The sequence below is a fragment of the Cnephaeus nilssonii genome, assembly GCF_951640355.1.
Source record: "Cnephaeus nilssonii genome assembly, chromosome: 11".
Classification (NCBI taxonomy): Eukaryota; Metazoa; Chordata; class Mammalia; order Chiroptera; family Vespertilionidae; genus Cnephaeus; species Cnephaeus nilssonii.
Genome location: NC_137082.1, coordinates 42,100,600 through 42,126,002, shown reverse-complemented (window position 1 = coordinate 42,126,002; position 25,403 = coordinate 42,100,600). Strand labels below are relative to the sequence as shown.

At 41.7% G+C, this 25,403-nt stretch overlaps 1 protein-coding gene across 2 annotated transcripts in view; it reads right to left on the bottom strand.

Moving 5' to 3' along the window:
- The window catches only part of MALT1 (MALT1 paracaspase), a 57,277-nt gene extending 47,699 nt beyond the window's left edge, over window positions 1-9,578 (bottom strand). For both annotated transcript variants that reach the window (XM_079785034.1, XM_079785033.1), the window contains exons 1-2: window positions 9,148-9,578; window positions 1,780-1,946 (exon numbers count right to left, since the gene is read on the bottom strand). In XM_079785034.1, the coding sequence (XP_079641160.1) occupies window positions 1,780-1,946; window positions 9,148-9,422 (442 nt within the window). In that variant the 5' untranslated portion in view covers window positions 9,423-9,578. The remainder of the gene's footprint in view (window positions 1-1,779; window positions 1,947-9,147) is intronic.
- Between the last annotated feature and the right edge of the window lie 15,825 nt (window positions 9,579-25,403).

Genomic DNA, 25,403 nt, shown 5'->3' with positions numbered 1-25,403 from the left:
TTCAGTGATAACACAAAGGAGACATTTATAGGAGGCCTATTTTATCATGTGCATTTGGCCTTGTAAAGCAGAAGATAATCTGAAAGTCCAAGTTTCCTGACTCATAATCCAGGATCCTTTCCATTTGTAGTAGGTATTTTAGTAACCTCCTCAGCATCTATTACTTCCTTTCTCCTTCCAACAGGCCCACTTTTGTTTGGTGACCTATGTGTAGACTTTGTTTGGTGTGCTTTCTGGAAAGCTGACTCAACCCAACTCGACTCCTGGCTGTAAGCCAGGCAGTTCAGCACATTCCATTTCCCTGGCCAGAGTGACAGGTGTAGGGACAGGCACATGACCAAAATTAATTAACTAGAGTGAATCTTATGATTTTTGCTGGGACAAAGATGAATGCAAGAACAGCTAGTAGATATCTTGTGCATATGCAGAAAGTCAGTCTTAGGGGGAAGTCAACGATAAGAAAGGAAGAGCAAAAATAAAAATGAACCAACTCCTTGAAAACAGGGCTGTCCCTGCCTCCTTTCTTGAAGCCCAATCTGCTTCAAGGCTTCTCAGTTAGAAGAACCAACATACTCCCTTTATTATATCAATCTGAGTTGAGGTTTCTGGTACATGTAATTGATAGCACACCACTACCGTGTGCCCTTAATTCTCCAACCCCAAAAGTGACTAAGTAAAAAGACCTGAATTATAATTTTACATTCATCCTGTTAACTTAAAAATATTATCACAAACAAGGGTGTTGTGTAATTGCATACAGCAAAACCATGTAAAATGGAGAGCACGGAGTCCTTAGTGCATGGTCCTCCAGATCTTGATTGGCTTCTTTGCTTTAAATGGCACACTGAGAAAAAAGGTGTGCAGTGCCGCTGCCATCAGATGACTGAGCCGACCTGGTCCCTTCTGCCCGACACTGCTGCAGTTGTGGATGACAGGCACTGTTTCCTATCCCTCACAGCTAACTTTGGAAGTGAGAAACCTCACTCAATATTGATATACTCAGGAAAAAAAAAATCATATGGTTGAATCAATCAACATTTCAAAAGCATCGTATTGGCAAAAATCTTAAACAATGAATATTTGTCATACTTGCTTTATCTCATTAATACATACACACACACACACACACATATCAAGAAATATGTATATGTTTATTGTTTTTGGCTACACTGTTTCAACAGAAATCTTACCCCTAAATACTTTAGCATGCATCTCCTTGGAATAAAGACATTCTTCTATGAAGTACAGTACCATTATCACATAATTCCCTAATATCTAATATGCAGGTTATATTCAAATTATTCCACTTGTCCCAAATTATCACATTATTCCAAATGTCTTGAATAGCAGATTTTTTGAACCACAATCCAACCTATGTTTATGTACTCTATTTGCTTTTTATATGTCCTTTATATGTGTCAATGTGGGGGGGCAGGGGAATGAGGCTCCATACATTTACTTTTTCCAAAAATATTTTTACTGATTTTGAGGAGAGGAAGGGAAAGGGAGATGGAGAGAGAAACATCGATGTTAGAGTAAAACATCAATCGGCCATCCCCCGTGTGCCTCCCACCAGGGATTGAGCCTGAAACCGGGGCATGTGCCCTGATTGGGAATCTAAACCAGTAACCCTTTGGTGCATGGGACAACATCCATCAAACTGAGCAACACTGGCCAGGGCCCAAAATATTTAACACAATTCTTCTGGTCAAGTAAGATAGTTCCCTCCAAGTTTGTTTCCATGAACTTCTGGAGAACATACCCAAGGGGAAAACCTACCTGGAGGGCTGAGAAGGTGAAGAACTTCAGTGTGTTCCATAGCCTGCAGGAAGTCACTCAGCTCTGTGACTGTACAACCTTTTTCACCCATTAGCTTCAGTAAACATAGGCTTGGGCTTCCTTCAGGCTCCAAGACCTTAAGAGAACACTGCTCCAAGTCCAGACAACTGAAAATAATGAAATTAATTCAAGTCAACAATTTTCTTCAATACTAGAGGCTCGGTGCACGAATTTGTGCATGAGTGGGGTCCCTCGGCCTGGCCGGCAATCGGGGGTGATTGGGGCCGTCTCACTCAGTTCCGATCAGGGCCAGCCGGCTGGGAAGGAGGGACCGCGGGAGGTTGGCTATGGGAGTGCACTGATCACCAGGGTCAGCTCCTGCGTGGAGCATCTTTTTTTTAATTGTTGAAAAAAATGGTGGTCAGTGCGCGTCATAGTGGCCAGTCGACTAGCTGTTCAGTCGCTTAGGCTTTTATATATATAGATATTAGATAATATGCCTGCTCTATGTTTGGCCCCAGAGGTGTTGTAGAAAATAAATCACGGGGCATTGAGTGGTGAAAAACTATTTACATTGTGAATGCTACTGTTCTCTCTTCCTTCTTCTGCCATCACCGGGGATTCCTCTTTATTCCCATGTCCAACTCAGCTTCCATGGCTACTAAATCAGGAGAATGAGAGAAATCTAGAAACTATGATGTGTGAGAAATATGGCCTTGATTTTGATCAAAATTTTTACTTTTAACTTGGGAATAGGAAGATCAGATACATCTCTCTACTTTTTCTTGTACTTAAATAAAATATAATGAAAAAATTAACATGAGTATCTATGTGTGTACTCACATGAAATAAAGTAAGATACAGAACAGTGTATGTCCTGCATGATACTATTTTAATTAGCAAGAGTATTGTTCTTACATATACAGAGTTAACTTTGAGGAAAAATCTCTAAGAAACCGGTTGCAGTGCTGACCTAGAGAAGGGACCTAGGGAGCAGAGCTCAGGGTTGGAGGATTCACTTCTCACTATAAAGCTTTTTGTACTATTGAACTTTACTATGTGCACTCATTTTTTTCAACAATTAAAAAAAAAGACAATTAATTCCATTGACATTCAAAGGACTTGTAAGTGCCCGGAAATACCCTAACACAGGGGGCAGGCAAACTATGGTCTGTGGGCTAAACCTGTCTAGTCACCTGACTTTGTAAACAGTTTGATTGGAACACAGCTATACTAATTCTTTTACGTATCTACAAATGTATATGGCTGTTTTCCTATTCCAACAGAGAGCTGAGTAGTTTGTCTGCAAAGCTGAAAATGTTTTTAATTTGGCTCTTTATAGAAAAGTTGGCAAATAATAAGTACTCAATAAGAGCTATTGTTATGCAATAAAAATATGGGAATATCAAAAGAATATGAACGTCAATTTCTTAATTATGTTTACTTCTGGAACTGTTTTAACTTTACCTTTAAAATGTTTTTGAGTAGCTACTATTTGGTAACCTGATTTTGTCCTTCAAGGCCTCCTATCATTATATTAAATAGGTATTCTTTTCTAAGTATCCTAGTTAAATTTATATATTCAATAAATGTGAATCTTCACAATATAGATGATCCATTCCCAAATTCTGCACTGCAGACTAGTGGCAGCACAATAAGTCCATGGCAAAATGATGAAAATAAGGACAATGAAACTGTCTTTTACTCATAGGTGGTTTTTCTATATTTTTAATTGTTAAAGTGTCCTTTCATTTATGAAATAATTGTGATTACAATAGTAGCAAATACAAAAGCTGATGATGCCATTTAGCCCTTTATTTAGTAAAAATTTATTTTACTAGTCCTTGTAATGGCCAGGTTAAGGAACCAGAATTAGAGACAATGTAAGGATTACCAATTTTTTAAATAATGAGATTTATAAAAACAAAGATGCTGTGTGCTAAATATTACTCAGAAAGGTTATCAGGATCTGATACATGAAATTAAGAAGCCATGTCGTCAAATGGAACCAAGCGATGCTTTAATTAATGTTTATACTTACATATATATATAAAAAAACCAAATTGTCTTTTCCCCCACAAAATAAAAAAAGATCAAACTGAAGTCGACAATGATTTATCTTCCAAAACAAGAGGCACAGGAGAAAAACAAATTTCTCTATCTCCTTTCCTTTTACTAATTTTCCACACAGGCACTGGCTTTCAACTAAGATGTTGCTTATACATACCCGACTTTTCTTTTTTTCCTTTTTTAGTTACATTCCTGTAAGACTGTGCTTTGTAGTGGTTTCTACCAGACCTAATTTGGAATTTCTGATTTAATTTAAAAGACTCTTACTGAACAAAATGGACTTTGCTTTTAAAAAGTCTATATTTATCTTTACTTACATGAATATAATCAAATAAAACATATTCACCCTTTAAAGTACAAACCATGGCACTGCTTTTAGGTTCTTTTGCTTATTTTCTTGGTACATTTACTCTTTGGAATCTTTATTCCTTAAGTCAAAAACTACTTATTAATCACCTAAATTGGGCCAGCCTTTTTCCTAGGTATTGAGGATATAGCAGCAAACGAAACAAAACTCCCTATCCGCCTGGATTTTTCTATAGGAGGACACGCGCGCGCGCGTGCGCGCGCGCGCACACACACACACACACACACACACTTCTCTCTCTGTACATCCAGCCACCCAATAGCCATAGGTGCTTTGGAGGAAAAAAAAAAAAAGCCGAGGGATGGGCAATACCGGAGGAGAGAGCAGATGTAGGGGGTAATTTTAAATGACATCATCAGAGAACTCATTGAGAGGGTGACTTTTAAGCAAACATTTGAGGGGTGAAGGAGCAAGTCATGTGGTTCATCTGTGAGACCACCTAAGCTGAGTAAACAGCAGTACAAAGACCCTACTGTGTTCAAGGAGAAGCAAGAGAGTGAGTTTGAATGAGCAGAGAAAGGGAGGGAGACAATATAGGACAGCAGGTCCACGAGTTAAGTGGTAGCTCAATGGTGTTTTCACTGAGTTGTAAGCAGAGGAAGGATAAGCCCGGATTTAACGTTTAAAAGAATCCTTCGGACTGATATATTGAGAATAGACTGGGGTGGGGCAAACAAAACAGGAGGAGGAGAAGTTAAGCAGCTATTGGAATAATCCAAGTGAATGACACTGGTGGCTCACCCTAGTGAGTCTAGAAATTTAGAAATCTATGAATCCAGAATGGTAGTATTTTGGAGGTTGTATTCTGGATCTATACTGTAGGGACAGCAGACAGGATGTGCTGAGAAAATGGACGTGGTGAGTGGAGTCAAGCAAGACTCCAGCAACTGGAGGGGTGTAGTTGCCATTTAGTTAGAGGCAAGAAACTCCAAGAGAAAGAGGCATATGTTAATCTTTTGCACTCGGATGTCGAGTGTGACTCGACACGGTTAGCATTAGAATAAAGGAATCGAGAAAAAAGCAAGCAAGTGCAAAGGGTTAAGCATCAGACATGTTCCATTTAAGATGTCTGTCATTCCAGTAAAGCATCAAACAGACTGTCAAATTACAAGGGGAAGGTTAGGAAGAGGTGGGGGAGATAAGAGATCAATCAAAGGACTTGTATGCATGCATATAAGCATAACCAATGGATGCAAAACTCTGGGGGGTGGGGGCATATATGGGAGTGGGGTGTGGGGAGGGCAATGGTAAGATATGTACACATATAATACCTTAATAAAAAAATTGAAAAAAAAAAGATGTCTGTCATTCAAGAAGTGATGGCAAATAGGCTTTTACACAATGTGAATGGGGAGTTCAAAGCAAAGATATGGACTTAAAGTATGAATTGAGAGTAATCAACCTAAACATATGTAAGGTCAGATTAAAGGATAGCACTAAGCAGGGGACTAGGTGAAGTGTGGATAGAGATACAAAGCCTGAGTCCTAAGGCGACAGACAGGAGGAAAGCTTTTGTTCCAGCCTTTCACACAAGTTCCCATTCCTTCTACAAACTCCAGAGGGCAGGGTTTCTGCAGCCGCAGGAGCACCTTCTGTACAGCAGGTGCGCAGACAATGACCGGTTTCCTAGTCCCTGTTCTACGGCCCCATTCCTAAGCTCCCTCAGTCAAGGATTTTAGGCAGCTCTGTCCTCTTCGGGGCTTCCATGTTCTATGCCAGAATTTGTGTAGCTTGGTCAAGACACTCAGAACCGATGCCTATCTGCATGGACAGCAAAGAGTGCTCAGTATGAGCTCAGTCTGGAATGGAATTAGGGCATTCCATATGTACATGGTTGTGGGAAACTAAACTGCTATACGCTAGGATTTATTCTGAGTCATCAATAACAATCTGAAAACATGTACAATTATTCCTAATCCCTGATGGAAACATTTACAATTATTCCTAATCCCTGATGGAAACATTTACAATTATTCCTAATCCCTGACGGACAGTTCAGAAGAGGCTCTTGTGGTTTATTTTCTCTCATCTGGTTTGAGGAAGGATATATAGAGTCAGAAACGAGTGAAAGGAAACAGAATAGGCCACCTTTTGAGGTTTTAGAACCATGAATCCAGTGACCCATAGGAAAACACTTCACGTTTTCCTGGGAACTGTTACCCACTTGGACTCTCACACTACAATTCCTACATCTGACTCTGGAGAAGACTTCCCTTAGAACCCTTTACTGTTATAGGTTCTCTTATGCCATTAGTTTGAAATGACTTTAAAATAACTTTTTTTTTTTTGGTCTTAAGAGAGTAAGCATCACCAGTTTACCTTGTCCCACCCCAGCTGCCACTCTCTAGCACCCAAGTTCCCAGTGTCAGTTGAATTCTGATTTCAATGGGTATATGAGCTTAATGTTACCCAATTCGCCAATCTTCAGGGTGCCCTGACTCTCCTCACCACAACCAACCTGCTATGAACCAACCTTCAGCATCTTGGAAGACTAGCGAAACTCCAGCTGTCTCTTATCAGACTTTCCACCCTGAAATTCCCAGATTCCACAAATGCATGCCTTGCTGCTTGTCATCTCTTGCCAGGCAACTGCCCTTCTCTCTCTACTACTTCCACTAGAAATGTGGCCTCAAATTTTCTGTTAGTTCCCCCCGCCCAAAAGTTAACACCATCCTGTAGCTTTTAACAAAAGCTGACTGAAGTCTTGGGGAGGAAAACTGGACACCTGCTGTTAGGTATCCACTACTTTTAGTCTCCATCAGCCTTCCTTCTTCAGTGGCAGAGCCTTACTGTCTTCTCTCTCCTTCATGACCAAGTAGGAGCCCTTTTCAGGAAAGAGTACTAGATAATATCACAAATAAACCAATCGCAGACCTAGTGATCTGACCCCCAAAGAAGACAACTTTGTACATTATTGTAAGTCTAGAAATTTAGAAATCTATGAATCTAGAATGATAGTATTTTGGATTTTCTTTGCATAGCCAAAAGCAAAATGTGGTTTTCCTAGGACAGAAGAAAATTATGCCATCTGTCTGCTCAACTTTGTGAGCTTACCACGCTCATTCCATCCTCTTGTTGTTACTCCTCTATATAATCCCAAATCATCACTACCCTGGTTTAACCCAAACTCTGAAACTTGGGGTTTTTGTGAGGATTAAAGTAGAAAATGCACGTAAGCACTTAGTACATTGGTATATACTAAGTGCTTAATAAATGAAAAAATTTTGTTGTTATTATTTACACCCAATATAGCATTTAACATGTTATTTGTGAATGTTCCAGAATGACAGTCCATTAAGTCCTTATGAATAGGAGATAAATATTTGTCATCTTTTTATCTTCTGAAACTTCTAGCAAATAACAGGCACGCAATAAATATAATTTTAAAAAACCCTCACCCAAGGATATGTTTATTGATTTCAGAAATAGAGAAAGAAACATTGATGTAGAGACAAACATTGATCAGATCGTTTGCCGGGATGTCTCTTTTGGTGTATGGGACATGTCTCTTTTGGTGTATGGGACGACACTCCAACCAGTTGAGCCACCCAGCCAGGACTAAATACAATTTTGAATGAATATCTCTCATCTTAATTCAAAAGTATTTATAGAGTGTCTAAGATAGGTTCTATGCGTGATACATAGAATCTTAAGTAATCATTGCTCTTCTCAAGTTTATAAAGAAGTACACAAATAATTATAGTAGAAGACAAAGTTTCATCATATGAGAAGTTAAAAAAAAAAAACAACTGCTAGGGGTCTGAAGGCAGACCAGAAGTGTAATGATGGTATACAGCAGCAGTTCTGAATGTGGTCTGGGAAGCCCTGGTGCAGGTCTTGAGACCCTTTCACAGGATGCACAAGTCAAAACCATTTTTCAAAGTAACATTAGGATGTTAGTTATCTTTTTCACTCACTCTCTCAAGGAGTGTCCACTGGAGTATCTGGTGTTACATGACCTGCAACAGTGCAACAGACTGAATGCAGAAGCACGTAAAAGAAGCCAGCTCTCTGCAATCTAGCCAAGACATTAAAGAGATTTGCAAAATGTGAAACAATGACACTTTTCTTTTGTTTTGGAAAAGTTTATTTTTCTACAAAAACACGTTATTTCTGTTAACATGTAATGGGTTAGTCCTTTTAAATAAGGGAATATTTTAAAAACGTCTTAGTTTTAATTTCTAATATGGCAAATATCAGTGTATACTATATGTATGTGATGTATAGAACCCACATGAAAAAACTCTTTGGGGTCCTCAATAATTCTTAAGAGTGTAAAGGAGTCCTGAGACTGAAAGTTCAAGAACCACTAGCACAGGGGGCCCAAGCCTGGCAATAGGAAAATAGTTTCACTTATAGCTTAAAGCTCAAGTCAAGAAGCAAACTTGATGCGCTGGTTTGAAGATGGTGAGTTTAGTTTCAGTCTCTCCCTACATAAACACCTTCATGGTGAACTCTTGCACCCCAAACCCTTCCCTCTCCTTCTCCCTTTACCTGCACTTGTTCCTAACCTTGCTGAAGTCTCCAGGTCTGTGTCTATATCCATTTTAAGTCCTTGGGAATCACTGCCCTATCAGAATGGTCTCCAGGGGGCCTTCCTTCTCTCAAAATCCACCTAGTCCTAGGTCAACGTCCACTTCTCTTCCAGCTCAAGGGGAGGAGCGCAGCGAAAGGGTGTGGACGCCGGGTCCAATCTCTCCCATTCCCAGCACTTTCCCGGGTAAAGCGCTCTCCCTGGAAGGAAGGTTAGCGAAGTTCTCCCACGCCCTTCCCCCGGCGCTCCGGCCACACCCGCGGCTCTGCACCGTCCCGTGTGGCCACGATCTCTCCAGCACCAGCCCGCCCTCCCACCCGTGCCCCCCGCACTGCGCTCGCGCCCCCGGCCCAAGTCCGGCCCCCGTGACCTTGCTCCTGCGCCCCGGGCCCCTCACCTCAGCCGGAGGCGCCCCCGGCTCCCCGCCAGCTCGGCCAGCCTCCGCCAGCCGCGGCCCTCGGGCGCTCGGTCCAAGCTCCCGCTGAGCCTCCGCAGCAGCGGCTCCGGAAGACGGTTGAGGGTCGCGCTGCCCGGGGCGGGGAGCGGCGGCCCCGAGGGCGCGACCAGGGGCAGCTGCGAGGCCGGGGGCGACGGGGCCTGCGGCGGCTCCCCGCACAGCGGCAGGTCCCGCGCCGGCGATGCCGCGACGGCCGCGGATCCCGCCGGCCGCATCGCGGTGTCGGCCCCGGCGCCGCGGAGGTAAGGGCGGAAGGACGGATCGGGCGGCGCTGCACCGCACACGGAGGAGGAAGCTCCGCTCCCCGCCCCGCCGAGAGAGGTTTGCAGGGGGAGCCGGGGACCCACCGCACCAGCCGGGACGAGGGGGCGGGGCTTGTCGGGGGCGGGGCCTCCCACTGCGCGCCTGCGCGCGACCGCGCACCTTGCTCGCCCTCCGCGTTGCCTCGGGGCCTGCAGAGGCGCGCGCTTCAAACCCCGGGAGGTGGAGTCCTAGCCGAGCAGGAAGGATCGGGCGGTTGCCGCTGGAGGAGGAAGCGGTGGAGGAACTACGCCCGGGCGGCTCCACGACGGCGAGGAAGCCTGCGGCGTCGGGGCTTCCCGAGACCGTGGGAGGAGGATTGCCACAGAAGGGAGCGCTAGGCTCTCCGTCGCTGGCCGCGGCCGCTTGCACGCAGTGACTTGCGTGTGCCTGGTGACGCCACCAGCACCCGCATTGGGCAACCACTGCGGGGGGCTTCCTTGTTTTAGGGATTGATGTGTGTGGCATTGTTAAAGGAAGTGGTGCTAGACATTCAGATAATGGAAATAGTCCGGAATCTGTGCCTACACCACACACACACACACACACACACACACACACACACACACACGGCTGTGTCGTATTTAAAAGATCTTGGAAATGATTGTTTTTAGCCGGGATCGCCTGGTTTCCTCCCAAGTCAGACTGCCACTCACAATTTTCATAAATCAAAGTATGCAACCTTATAGAGATTGCCTTCTCCTGGAGGGGTCCAGCATAGATTAAATAAACGCTGGCTACACCTAAGCTCTCTCTCCCAATAGTAGCAGTATTCAAGGTCGGTGTCCCATTGAAAACACAGGGTCGCTTGGGACAAAAGCAGCACAAAGCTTCCTGGCCCAATTTACTTTTTCCTCACAGGACAGCAGGGTTTTCTGTAGTAACTAGAGGCTCAGTGCATGAAAATTCATGCAATGGGGGGGGGGGGGGAGGGAGGTCCCCTCAGCCCCTCCTGACCCCTCTCACAGTTGGAAGCCCTCAGGGGTGGGCCACGCGGTGATCAGGGGAAGGCAACCCCCCCCCCCCCCATCACAACTCAGCTGCTGCCACTGCCAGCAGCACAAGCATCGGCCTGCCTTGGTTACCTGAGCCTGGGGTGGCCCTGGGTGGCTGGGCAGCCACCATCTGAGGCTTGCCTGCGCCTCGGGCTGGCCCTGGATGGCGGGGGGGCTGAGGGGACTGGGTGACTCCAGAGGCAGGCGGGCGGAGGCAGGCCCGGCCTTTCTGTCTTTCTGTGCGCCTGCCACCACTGTGGGGCTGAGGGGACTGGGCACCACCAGCAGTCAATTAGCATATTCCCTCTTTATTAGATAGGATAATTTGCACACCCAAATTCTCAGTAGCTGTTGGCAAGATAGTTGCTTCATGTACAGTCTTCACCACATTTTAGCACAAGCAATCGCTATACTTTTTCATCACTGTAAGTTCAGAGTTCAGATGCAGTATAATGGCTAAGCGCACGACCTTTGGATCCAGAAACATGTGCTTGATTCTAGTTTTAAGACCCTGAATAAGTTACTTAATCCTTTGCCTCATCTGTTAAAGTGAGACTGGACATATAGTACTTATAGAGTTGTAACCATAATTAAAGAAGTTGCTGTAGGTAAAACACTAATCTCTGCTTGGCACAGAGTAGATAATAAACGATAGCTATTATCCTTGCAAATGCAAAAGCTTGTTTCATACTCAGTTTGCTTTGGTCTGGGCAAAGTAATTCAGTGTGTATTACTTTGAAAATTGCTACATTAATTTTGGGAACAACATAATAAAGAACAATTCAGCTTCCTCTTCTATATCCCAATCATTATCTATAATAATAAAAGCGTCATATGCTAATTAGACTGGTGGTCCTTCCGGCCGAAGTGGGGGCTGCGAGGGAAGCTGGTCCCCGGTGCCGGAGGGAAGCCGGTGCCGGCAGCTGGGGGAAGGAAGGCCTACTCTTGCACGAATTTCGTGCATTGGGCCTCTAGTGTTTATATAAAGATAGGAGAAAAACAGACTATCTGGCTTTTAAATGCCCCTTAAAAGTTCATGCATGTCTATAGGTAATATACTTGGAAGTCCTCCCTCACTAGTTGAAAGTGACAAATCTTTGGGGATCCAGACAATTGGCAGGAAGCTTGTGGTTTCATTCAATGGAAATCCATTGATGTAACCTTCAAAACACTCACAAAACTGGAAACTGACTCATAGATGTTTTTCCTTTATACAATTTGTCTCCAGATAGCACTCTAGTTAAAAATGCCAAAACAACATATCAACTGATATCTGGATAGGTTTTCCTATCCCAGTTCGGGAGAAACAGCCCAGTTCGGGAGAAAACCTGCAGGTCTTGGGATCCATCTACAACAGAGGGGAAGGAAACAGGAGTCTTGTGACTTGAATGGCATTCTTTACCTCTCACCCTTATGCCAGGCTCTGCACCCTTCGTGACCTCTGACTCAGCCTCTGTGTGGAGGCCACTGAGTCACCTCTCAGCATAAGGGTCTCCACATCCCTTACTGCCCCTTCTTGCTGGAATCTAAAGGATTAGGGGCATTTTCCCATTTTAATTTCAACTTTGGAAGAGTACCTAAGCTTTGCACTAGTATTTCACACTCTTCCTTCACAATAAATCATGCATGGCAAGGACTACATTTACTTATCTACATTCATTCATTCATTGTGCCAGGCTCTGTGCCAAAACTGTTAAATTATGGTTTTAATTTTGTTTTGCTTTTATTAAGGCTTTACTTTTTCAGAGCAGTTTTAGGTTCACAGCAAAATTGAGGGGAAGGTATAGAGATTTCCATTATTCCCTCTACCCTCATATGTACACAGCCTCCTCCGTTATCAAATCCCCTATTAGAGTGGTATGGTACATTTGTTACAACTGATGAACCTACACTTATACTTCATTATACCCTAAGTCCATATTTACGTTAGGGTTCACTTATGGCGGTATACATTCTCATCTCATGGCACACATAAACTAATTACTAAAATTCTGTGGCACACCAAAATATACATTGTATTTTTTTGCCGATCTAACAGAAAAAAATCGGTATAATTTTGATTCAATCACACTGGACAGCTGTTGTTGTGTTGGCTGCTGTCATTTTTTTTTATTTGACAATCTAAGGGAAAAGAGGTTAGTATCCTTGACTAAATACTCAGGTAGTTCATGCTTTAAAAATTTCTGCAGCACACCAGTTGAAAATTGTTGATTAAGACAAATGTATAACGACATGTACCCAACATTACAATATTATGCTGAGTATCTTTACTGTCCTAAAAATTCTCGGTGCCCTGTCTAATTTATACCTCCTTCCTCCCAATTCTTTGCAACTATTGACCTTTTTACTGTCTCCATGTTTTTGTATTTTTCAGAATGTCACATCTTTGGAATCATACAGCCTTTGCTGATTGGCTTCTCTCACTTAGTAATATGCATTTAAGTTTCTTCCAGGTCTTTTTATGACTTGATAACTCATTTCTTTTTAGCACTGAAGACTATTCCATTGTCTGGATGTACCACAATTTATCCATTCACCCACTGAAGGACATCTTGATTACTTCCAAGATTTGGCAATGGTGAATAAAGCTGCTATAAATATCTGTGTGCATGTTTTTGTATGGGCATAAGTTTTCAACTCCTTTGGATAAATTCTAAGGAGTGCAATGGCTAGATTGTATGGTAAGAGTGCGTTTAGTTTAGTAAGAAACTGACAAACTGTTTCTCAAAGGGGCTGTACCATTTTTCATCCCACCAGCAGTGAATGAGAGTCCTGTTGCTCTACAACTAGGCCAGCATTTAGTATTGTCAGTGTTTCCGATTTTGGATAGGATAGTGTTGTGTTTTGTTTTAAAGGAAAGTTAAAAATCATGACTCTCAACAAATGTGTCAAAGATTTTATTTAACACAGTAGTGAACAAGAGAACCAGAAAGGTGTTACAACCACTTCAAAGGAGAACCTAAAAACAAAGTAAATATGTAAGCCCAGGAGAATGCTGAAATGAATTAGCTTAATAGATGCAAAACTGGCTTCTTCCACATGGAGAGGGATGTTAATCGAACCTCTATTGAAAGAATTTACGTGATTATAATTAAGTATTATTTGCATTACTATCAGTTTTCTACACTTTCTATTTCTCAGACTTTCCAAGTAGCCAAGTCAAAGGCAATGAAAGGCATAAATTAACCCAGATAGATGAGCTAGTTAAGATACCCAACTACATTTCAGTCTTGGTCCATTTTCCTTACAATGCTTAGAAGTACAAGGTGGACTAAATCCACTCTCTGCCTATGGCAAGGAAAAAGAGTGGCGAGTAATCTGTTGGCAGCAGAAAGGAAGGGTGAAAATACTGAGGAGAAAGTATTTCTGTGGAGCAGCAAGAGAAAAAGAAGTCCTCACATACAAAGGAACTCCCGCGGGCTATCAATGGACAGTTTTCAGTGGACAGCAATGCTTTCTAAGAGGGAAGACATTCATATGTACACCACACTCTATTATTCAAGAAGACATAGCTGAGCACTAGTGTTATGATAAAAGAATACAAGGTATCCTGACAGATGTGGCAATATGATTGGAATAGTGCTGAACCAGGTCTAATTTATTATCTACAAAGCAAATCATTCGGTAACTCTGATACTTAAGTGATCAGTACTAACAAATCACTGGGGACACATTTCAACGGAAGGGAGGAACTCAGTTGAGGAGATATTTCTCATGGCCACGCGACGCTTTGTTGGGGTTTTTCAAAGGGTACTAACTACATTAATCCACCCAATGGTCTTTTGACTTTGTGACAATAACAACTGCATTGGGCTATAATGCAATTGATGAATAAATTCGTTCAAGAATACCTAACAACTAAAAATAATAATAATAATAATCATACCTAACAACTACCAATCAGTACTCTTGTAGGATGTCAGAGGGATGCTGGCTACACCAGAGTTCCTCATCTTTGGCTATACATAAAAATCACATGAGGCTATGACAGTTCCTCAAAAAGTTAAACATAGAATGACCATGTGATCCACCAATCCCATTTAGGGGTGTGCACCCAAAAGAATTAAAAGCGGAGACTCAAACAGATCCTTGTACACCAGTATTCAAAGCAGCATTATTCATAAGAGCTAAAAGTGGAAATAGCCCTAATGTCCATTAACAGATTAATGGATAAGCAAAAGGTGGTGTATACATACAATGGCATATTATCCAGCCTTAAAAAGGAAGGAAATTCTGACACATGCTAAAATATGGATAAACCTAGAAATCATTATGTTAATGAAATAAGCCAGTCACAAAAGGACAAATACTATATGATTCCACTTATGAGAGTTACTTAAAAGAGGCAGATTCATAGAGACAAAAAGTAGAACAGAAATTACCAGGGGCTGGTAGAAGAGAGGAATGGCAGTTAGTGTTTAATGTATATAAAGTTTCTGTTTGGAGATAGAAAAGGTCTGGAAATGACCTCTTTCCCCTTAGTAATTAGTTTATGTGTACCATGAGGAAAAAAAGGTTGAAAGTTGCTGCTCTGGGGAGAGCCTAGGATCTCTGTCTTTCCTTTTTTTTTTTTTTTTTTAACAGCAAGTTCTTTAAAAAAATACTTTTATTGATTTCAGAGAGGAAGGGAGAGGGAGAGAGAGATAGAAACATAAATGACTCGAAAGAATCATTGATCGGCTGCCTCCTGCACGCCCCCTACTGGGGATGGAGCCCGCAACCCGGGCATGTGCCCTTGACCGGATTCGAACCCGGGAGCCTTCAGTCCGCAGGCTGACGCTCTAGCCACTGAGCCAAACCAGCTAGGGCAGATCTCTGCCTTTCATTCCACCTTTGGAGAACAAGAACTTCTGTATGTCAACGATGAAACCAGAGTGTAGAGGGAAAGGAAGTTCTGATGACAGTCAAAGGCCAAATTCTTGTTCCCTTCACAGAGTCAGAATGTTAACAGTGGGAGACATAAATAAGACCAGTAGAGGGCCCAGGAGAAAGGGGTGAAGGTCCATTTCTTAGGCTCACTCTTAAGGGAGAAAGGCTCTTAATTCTTCTAGGCATTCAGCTCCTACCAGCTTCTAACATGGGCACTGCTCCCCATCCATCCCCTATCCCCCCTTGAATTCCTCTCCCTCCCCAGGAAGAGCTCAGAAATGACTTGTTCACCAGGATTCCAAAGAGCCAGGGCTGTTAAGAGGGACCATAGAACTAGTGCATGAAAAAATAGCCAATTTACCTTTACAAGATCATCGAGAAGGTGGCCATATACCCTCCTCTGATTGCTCCCGACTTACCTTCAGCCAATCTTTTGCCACTTTTATCTTCCTTGGTATTCATAAGTCTATTCTTCTGTATAAGCACTGGCTCAATCTGCTTATCAGGTCCTGCTGCATCCTGCTGTCTTATTTGGGACACCAGCCCTAGGTACTTGGGACCAATGCCAATTAGATCAGGGTTGGGGTGGGGATTTAGACATGTAGCTGAAAGTCAATGTGGGTCAGGTGGCACCTGAAAGACAGGAAGTATGGGAGAGCAGATGAGGCCACCTCTTTGGCTCTAGGCCTTGAGGTACAGTGGTGGTTCCTACTACTCTATGCCATTTCATCAAGGTAGAATTCTACCATAAGAATGATGACTTACTCAGTGGTAAAGAGAGTGCGTGTGTCTACTATACTGTCCCCGACATAACATGCTCCTCTTCCATAGATACATCCCTAGGAACCAAGCAGACACTGGCAGGGGACTCAGGATTCCAGGTCCTGGCTATCCTTTCAGACTTCCACTTCATGCCTCCAAGGATGACCTATTCTCGGTTCCCTGGGGTTTCTGATGGAGGGACCTTAGCAGACTCTTCACAAAGTGTTATGTGCCAAGAATTGATTCAAAAGTTATGATCCCTGGCTGTCCATTCAGAGCCTGGGAATTCCTTGGCATAGTCCCCCGAGGTCACAGTTGGTAGGTCAGATTGGGGTTGTGGACTAGGTGGTTTCTAAGGCTCCTTCAATCCTGAGGTTCTGAGTGGAAGGGATTAGGTCCCAGAGGAGAACATGTGATCAAGGACAGCCAGGGAGGATGTCTGCTGCTCCAGGATTGTGGAGTACTTAAAATTAAGCAAATTGATATGTAAATAAGGTTTATTTGTATGGGCAGAAGGGCAATATTTAAATGATCTACAGTTCAAATTGTAATAGTAGTTATATGCTAAAATTAGATGTCGAGGACAAGCATAGTTATTTCAGGAGGATGGGCACATTATTCTGTCAAAATGCAAGTAAGATTTATTTGTGGGGGGAAAGGAAAGAGGAAGGTGCATGTGTAGTTGACCCAACGGTTTACTAGTAAAGTATACTTAAGCCCAGCTGGTGTGGCTCGGTGGTTGAGCGTCGACCTATGAACTAGGAGGTCACGGTTCAATTCCTGGTCAGGGCATATGCCCAGGTGTGGGCCCTGCAAGAGACACCCGATCAATGATTCTCTCTCATCATTGAAGTTTCTATCTCTCTCTCCCTCTCCCTTCCTCTTTGAAATCAATAAAAGAAAAAAAAGTATACATTAGTTATATGCTAATCCTTATATGCTATTAATTAAATTTGTTTGTAAAGCAACCTCAGTGAAAACTTTCTTTTGAAACATTTTTGTAGAAGGCTAGTTGAAATTATGAGCAAAAGGACACTTATTTAAAATATTCTATAATTTAAGTTTTCCACTAAGTGACCTTAATGAGTCTTATTTACAGTATATAAATCAGAATTCTGATGCTATTGGGAATTTTTTATGGTGTCTTTCTAAAGTAAGCAATCGATAAGTATTTAATAATAACAAGAATAGCTCGACACAGGTACATATGTAGTCACCTATTTAACACTATTATCATGGTATGTCAGCCCAAAAGAGCTCCTTAGCTGACTTAGCCCAACACCTACAACTTCAGATGAGAGCCCTGTGGCCTAGAGAGGTTTTCTGTTTCTTCTTTTTAAAAATCTTTAAAATATATTTTTATTCATTTCAGAGAGGAAGGGAGAGATAGAAACATCAATGATGAGAGAGAATAATTGATCGGTTGCCTCCTGCATGCCCCACACTGGGGATTGAGCCCGTAATCTGGGCATGTGTCCTGACTGGGAATCAAACCATGACCTCCTGGTTCATAGGTCGATGCTCCACCACTGAGCCATGCTGGCCGGACTTCTGTCTCTTCTTGAACCTCTACAATAGTAGCTCTCAAAGTGTGGACCCTGGATCAACAGCATCAGCTTTTTATTGAAATTCAGATTCTCAGGCCCCACCACAACCTTCTGAGTCAGAATCTCTGGAGATGGGCCCAACAATATGGGCAGAACAAGCCCTCCAGGTGATTCTGATCCATGCTCATGTTTGAGACCTGCTCCCCCACACTTCAGCTTTCAAATATCTTGGGGCAATAACTTCTCTTAGATCACTCGCAGCCACATAGAGAATTACTTCCTGTTTTATGTCTAAATTTATCTCCCTAAAGCTTTGAAGGCGTGGCACACAGACTTCATAGAGTAGAGACACTTCTCTTACCTCCTTTATGGGTAACAGTGCAGGTTGGGTCTCAGCAGAAGGGAAACCAGCCCGAGGAGGGAGATGAAGACAGAGCTGGCAAGGGCTGATCTTTGCCTGCTCCTCACTATGATTATTTGATAATTTGATAATCCAAGGTCCACTCTAAAGAGGACCAGGGCACAATTTAGTTTGAGGTCTGGGTGTGTTTTTTTTGTTTTGTTTTATCCTCATGATTTTTCAGAGAGAATGAGAGGGAGGGAGGCAGGGGAAAGAGAGAGAGAGAGAAACATTGATGTAAGAGAGACACATTGATTGGTTGCCTTTTCGCATGCAAGGAGTATGATTGCTGGATCGTATGGTAATATTATGTTTAGTTCTGTAAGAAACTGCCAGACTGTTTTCCAAAGTGGCTGTACCATTTAGCATTTGCACCAGTAATGAATGAGAGCACTGTTGCTCCACATCCGGGCCAACATCTGGTGTTGTCATATTCTGAATTTTGGCCATTTTTATAAGTGTGTAGTGGTTATTATTATTATTTGTATTATACCACCTGTTTGTAAACTCTGCATTTAAGTATTCCAGAACCTCATAGAATGTGGTGGCTATTTCAGGTGCCTCAGCTAAACATTTCCTTTTAACACCCTGTTCCATTTATCTTCTTCAGCTTGTCATTTTCCCAAGCTCATTGGTAGCCACACAAACTTGTAGATTTCAAAGCTCACACATCTTCATCATGTTTAGCAATGACTTGGAAGGGCTATTACCTCCTCCCTTGAGAAGTATTTCCCCTTAATCGTACTCTTCATATGCTGTCAATGAGTCAACACCCTAACGTTTGCACATTCTTTAATCACATGATGAAGACTGTGTTAAGAAAACATCGCTTTTGTGTGGAATTTCGCCTTGCACAATATTAATCAACTATATTTTCCTTTTTTTCTGGATACCATTTACTCTATGGATTGTTTGTTCATTTAGATGTTCCTACATTGTATGACAGATTCAACTAAGAATGTCTGTCCTCTGGAACAAATTTATTTTGTTATTATTTTTTTCTGCATGGGAGTAATATTGGCAGCTTGATCATCTTTAGCTCAGTGGTCATTGGTAACATCAGTTTCACCAATAGTAAACCAGTTTCACCCCCAGCTGTCATCAGAACTCTTCAAAGGATATTGCTTAATTCTGGTGATTTAATATTCAGGTCATTTGTCAAGTGAGTTTTAAAAAGCTTTGATTTAATTGAATACCTTAGACCTATTTGCTTTAAAAGATACTTGGAAACAAGAATACCCCTAAAAATGGAGGTGAAAGACTAAGGCAAAGAAAGCTTAAATGCCCCAATTGTTTTCAAATGTGTGGAATATGACCACACACTTACACTGTGTTTATCTGATACGGAATGAAATAACATGGACTCTAATTTTGACTGTAAACTTTTGGTTTCACCCTGTTATGTTTCCTCCCTTTGTGGTTAGCTACTTGGGAGGGGATTTCCGGAGATGCAGGTTATATAGTTTGTTTCCCAAAATATTTTGCATTGTTTTGGGTAAGAGTATTGTCTACTCTGTAATACCTAGGTCTCAGAGAGCTAATACACTTACAACCATAATCACATGATCATAATTGGTCTTAGTGGTGAGGCAGGTGCTTCTGTCATGACACATTCTTTTGTAAGAAAACTTTTAAAAATATACTTTTTAAATTTGGTAAAATATACATAACATAAAATTTGCCTTTTTAACTATTTTATGTGTACAGTCCAGTGGCTTTAAGTTCTCATTGTTGTGCGCTATCACCACCACTATCTATTCCCAGAACTTTTTCATCACCCCAAACAGAACCTATATAATCATTAAATAATAATTCCCCATTTTTCTCTACCCCAGCCCCTGGTAACTGCTATTCTTTTCTGTTTATATGAATTTGCCTATTCTAGGTACCTTATATAAGGGGAGTCATAGAATATTTGTACTTTAGTGACTGGCTTATATCACTTAGTATAATGCTTTCTATGTTCATCCATGGACTGTAACATGTGCCAGAATTTCCTTCTGTTTTCTTTTGTTTTATTTTTTCTTAATCCCTTCACCCATTTCACCCAGCCCCACAACTCCCTACCCTCTAACAACTGTCAATCTGTTCTTTATCTATGAATCTGTTTCTATTTTGTTAGTTTATTTTGTTCATTAGATTCCACATATGAGTGAAATCATATGGTACTTGTCTTTCTTTCTCTGACTGGTTTATTTCACTTTGTATAATGTTCTCCAGGTCCATCCATGTTGTTGCAAAGGGTAAGATTTCCTTTTTTAAAGGCTGAATAATATTCCACTGTACGCACATAGCATATTTTGTTTATCCATTCACCTGATGATGGACATTTGGGTTGCTTTCACCTTCAAACGATTGTGAACAATGCTGCTATGAACATTGGTATGCAAGAATCTCTTTGAGTTCCCACTTTTAATTCTTTTGGTACTCTTATGGTAAATCTTATGGTACTTCTGTTTGAAGAACTTTTTGAGGAACCGAAGAAAGAAAAACTGGAGTGTCATATTTTTTCTTCATTAACCACAAGTTGGCTCTATAGGCCTCGAATGCGATGTGATAGAATTTAGAACCATGACGTTTGAGGTAATGGGTACATCCCCACAGCCTATGAAGTGCTTTAGAAGTTGGTTTTGTCTTCCTGGTATAGGGCATGGGGGTGGTGGTAATTTACTTTGGGGAATCTTGTCTAACCCCATGGTATCTCTTTACAGAAGAGCTCCAAGTCTCTTCCTAAGAGGAACCTGATTTTTTAGGGCAACTCCCAAAACTCCTTGGATTGATCCAGATTGGAGCCTTTACAGAACTGAACTACATCCAAAGGTTGCTCCAGGCAAGACTAGAAAACCACCATCTCTTTTTTAAACTGACAAATCACATTTATCACCAAGTTCTGCAATTTTTATTTCTCCATACCACTTGATCCTATTTCCTTTCTGTTTCTACTGCCACTATCCTAGTCCAAGTTACCCAAAACTCTTTTGTGAACTCCTGAAATAGCATTTCTCATTGGTCTTCCCTCATGCACGCTTATTCTTCACACAATAGTTAGAATGATCTTTCTCAAATCCAGATCTGATCATGTCACCAATAGGATTTTGCTGGAGAGGAACCAGACAAGATGTTATAAATTTCATCTGGGAAAGTAATCAGATAACAACCAAGAAGGTATGAAAAACAAGAGTGATGAGAAGAGACCAGCCCTATAAAAATAAAATTTAAAAGCCATTACTACTAAAATGGTTTTACATCAATACATGGATAGGCATATCAGTGGAAAAGAATACAGAACTATAAAAGAACCCCAAATAGAGGAGAATCCTCTCTAATAAAATGGTAATATGCAAATTAACCATCACTCCGCTACATAAGCCACACCCACAATCCAAGCCACGCCCACCAGCCAATCAGGGCGAGTATGCAAATTAACCCAAACCAAGATGGCTACAGCCACAGAGAGCAAGGTTTCCCAGGTAACAGCAAGCCAAGCTTTCCATAGCCGTTGCAGGCCTAAGCCTCCACTCAAGCTACAAAGTTTCAATTATAGAAGGTAAACAAATTCAAACAAATGGCGGCAGAATGGAGCTTGAGAGAGCAGGCCAGGGTTGCCGGCGGCAACAGGGGAAGCAAAGCTTTCCGCACACCCTGGCCGGGCTCACCTGCTTAAGGCTACAAAGTTTCAGTTGTAGAAGGTGAATTAACTGCCACAAAAATGGCTGCCGCCCCGGAGGGAGCAGCAGGCTTGGCTCTGCTCCAGGCTACAAAGTTTCAATTGTAGAAGGAAAATAAATCCCAGATACCAGGGCCTCTGCTTGGGTTGCCAGGGGGCGTGGCCAGCCCGCAAACCACCACAGGCCCCTCGCTCAGGCCGCCCCACGCCCCAAGAGAACCCCACCCTAATCCGGGACACCCTTCAGGGCAAACCAGCTGGCCCCCACCCGTGCACCAGGCCTCTATCTTATCTAATAAAAGAGTAATATACAGATTGATCATCACTGCAACACACAATATAGCTGCCCCCATGTGGTCAAAGATCCTGCCCCCATGTGGACACAAGATGGCCACTACAAGATGGCCAGCAGGAGAGGGCAGTTGGGAGGCACCCGGCCTACAAGGGAGGGCAGTTGAGAGGGACCAGGCCTGCAAGGGAGGGCAGTTGGAGGTGATCAACCCTGCAGGAGAGGGCAGTTTGGGGTGACCAGGCTGGCAGAGGAGGGAAGTTGGGGGCAAACAGGCTGGCAGGGGAGCAGTTAAGCATCAACCAGGCTGGCAGCGGAGTGGTTAGGGGGTGATCAGGCTGGCAGGCAGAAGCGGTTAGGGGCAATCAGGAAGGCAGGCAGGCAAGCAGTTGGGAGCCAGCAGTCCTGGATTGTGAGAGGGATGTCCGACTGCCCGTTTAGGCCCGATCCCACCAGTATCGGGCCTAAACGGGCAGTCGGACATCCCTCCAGGAGTCCCAGATTGGAGAGGGTACAGGCTGGGCTGAGGGACAACCCCCTGCCGTGCACGAATTTCGTGCACCGGGCTTCTAGTTTAGACTATAATGAAGGTGGCATTTTGAATCAGTGAGGAAATACTGATTTTGAATAATTGGTTATTGAGACAAATGGGGAAAATTATTACCTTAACTTGTGCATCACATCAAAATAATTTCCAAGTGTATCAAAGGTTTAGATAATATTTTTTAAAAATGAAACTAAAAATACAAGAAGAGAATTCAGGCGAATGTCTTCATATTTAGAGTAGTGAGGGCTTCCTGGAAATGAAACAATCTCAGAAGACTTAAGAGAAAATGTTGGTAAATTTATCTACATACAAATTAAGATTTTTCCTCATGGCAAAATATCATATGTAAAATAAAAATGCAAGTGACAAACTGGTAACTGTAGTAAAGACAAAGGGTATTATTCTTAAATATAAAGTACTCTTACAAGTCAATAAAAAACTATCAATAAAAACATGAACAGGCAGTTCACAGACAAAAATCATTCAAATGCTTTGAATATATGAAAAGGTACTTGACCTATTTTTAAATAACAGAAATGCAGTTAAGTAATAGTGATTCCACCTACTTAATTGGTAAATAAAAAAATTCTTATGAGGCAGCTAGTAAGTAGAAGGAGCTTAATTAAAAAACAAGTCAATTCATAAAATTACCTTCAATAGTTACAACAACCTATAAGAGACATTATTGGTAAAGTTAGGCATTCTTTAGAAATTGTGCAAAGACAAGAGGGGAAGGAGAGTGTTAAGTGCCAGAGACACATTTAATTGATTTTGCAATTTGCCTGTGGTTTGCCCAATCTTCAAAGAAGGAAATTTAATAAAGAACATAGGGAAATATGTTTTAATAAGAAATATGTGTTTAATTTGCAATGTGTGGTACAGTAAAAGGGTAAATGTCTACTATATACCAGTACATAAAGCTCTTTCAAATCAATAAGAATTAGAAATCAATAGAAAAATGGAAAAGTTCAAGAATAGCCAACTTAGAAAAGAACACATATAGCCTGAAAGCTCATGGAAAAAGTAATCTTTCTCATTAAGAATTTTAAAAATTATACACCTGAAACTAATGTAATATTGTATGTCAATTGTAATTGAAAAATTAAAAAATTATAAGAAAATAATTTTAGCCCTGGCCGGTTGGCTGGATGGATAGAGCGTCGGCCTGTGGACTGAAGGGTCCCAGGTTTGAATCTGGTCAAGGGCACATGCCTAGGTTGCGGGCTCGATCCCCAGTAGGGGGCGTGCAGGAGGCAGCCAATCAATGATTCTCTCTCATCATTGATGTTTCTATCTCTCTCTCCCTCTCTGAAATCAATAAAAATACATTTTTAAAAAAGTCACCTCTTATAAAAAAGAAAAGAAAAGAATTTTAAAATTAACTAATAGAATATGATACTTTTCTAGACTCCCAAATTGCCAAATTATTAAACTGAATAATGAAAAAGATAACAAAAGATATGAATGTGACCAATGTGATTAAGGAGTAGGGAAACAGGCATGGATTCATTGCTGGTAAATGGGTGAATTAAGTTACTTTTATATAGGGAAGTACCGTTGACCTAGACCTAGATATTTAAGTGGAAATATTCCAAATGAAAAATTACAGTACAGCCGAAACCGGTTTGGCTCAGTGGATGGAGCATCTGCCTGCGGACTCAGGGGTCCCGGGTTCGATTCTGGTCAAGGGCATGTGCCTTGGTTGCGGGCACATCCCCAGTGGGGGGTGTGCAAGAGGCAGCTGATTGATGTTCTCTCTCATCGATGTTTCTAACTCTCTCTTCCTCTCTCTTCCTCTCTGTGGAGAATCAATAAAATATATTTAAAAAAAAGAAAGAAAAATTACAGTACAAATTATAAAATATATAAGGAGAGCATCATCTCACGTTGGCAAATAAATAATTATAAATAAGATCATATATAATTATAAATTTTAATTGAACATATATTTATAATTATGTATAAATTTTAGGAATGTATACCAAACTGGTAATTGGGATTATTTAAAGATATCGATGTCGGGATTTGGGTGATTCCACCTCTTTTTTTGGTTTATCTACAGTTTCTTCTTGTATTTTATTATAAAACCTGAACTACTTATATAAATAAACAAAAACAAGTTTTAAGATAAAAGTAGAATCATGGTTAGGAGGATGAGCTCTGGAGTCAGATAAGCCCAGATGATAGGTAATCTTACATACATTCCTTAAACTTCTAAACCTTGGTTTCCTCATCTGTAAAACAGTGATAATAGCAGTGCCTAGATTAGTGGGTTTTTGTGAAGATTAAATTAAATAACTGATCTAACTTACCAGATGTATTTAGCAATCAATCAAGTAATTACAGAGTTCCTACTCCTAAGTTACAGGGCAGTACAAGGTATTTGAGGGAGGGCATGAAGCTTGGCCAAGACTTGAGAATTCGAGAGAAGGAGAGAGGCAGCTGGGAATCGACTGTTCTACAGAAAGCTGTGAGTTAGTTTTGTTCCAGCAAGGAGCTTACAATTTTCCTGATAATTTATCGAGTAGGCAGAATTGGTTGATCTCTTAATTGACCAAGGAACTATAAAAGTAAATGGTAAGAACAAGAAACACGTAATTTGCCAAAAATCCTGATTTAATATCAGGTAATCTTGACTATGCTTTTAAAATGAATGCTATTCATGTAGAATCTTGGGCATTAAAGTCTTCAAGGCTGCCTGACCAGCAGGCAACACATGGTAAAGGAGTTCAGGAGCTCCGTCTCCTGACCTTTGCAGAGCTCCCAGGCCTCCTTTACATTTGCCAGAGGATGGGCTCACATACTGTCTTGTTATACAAG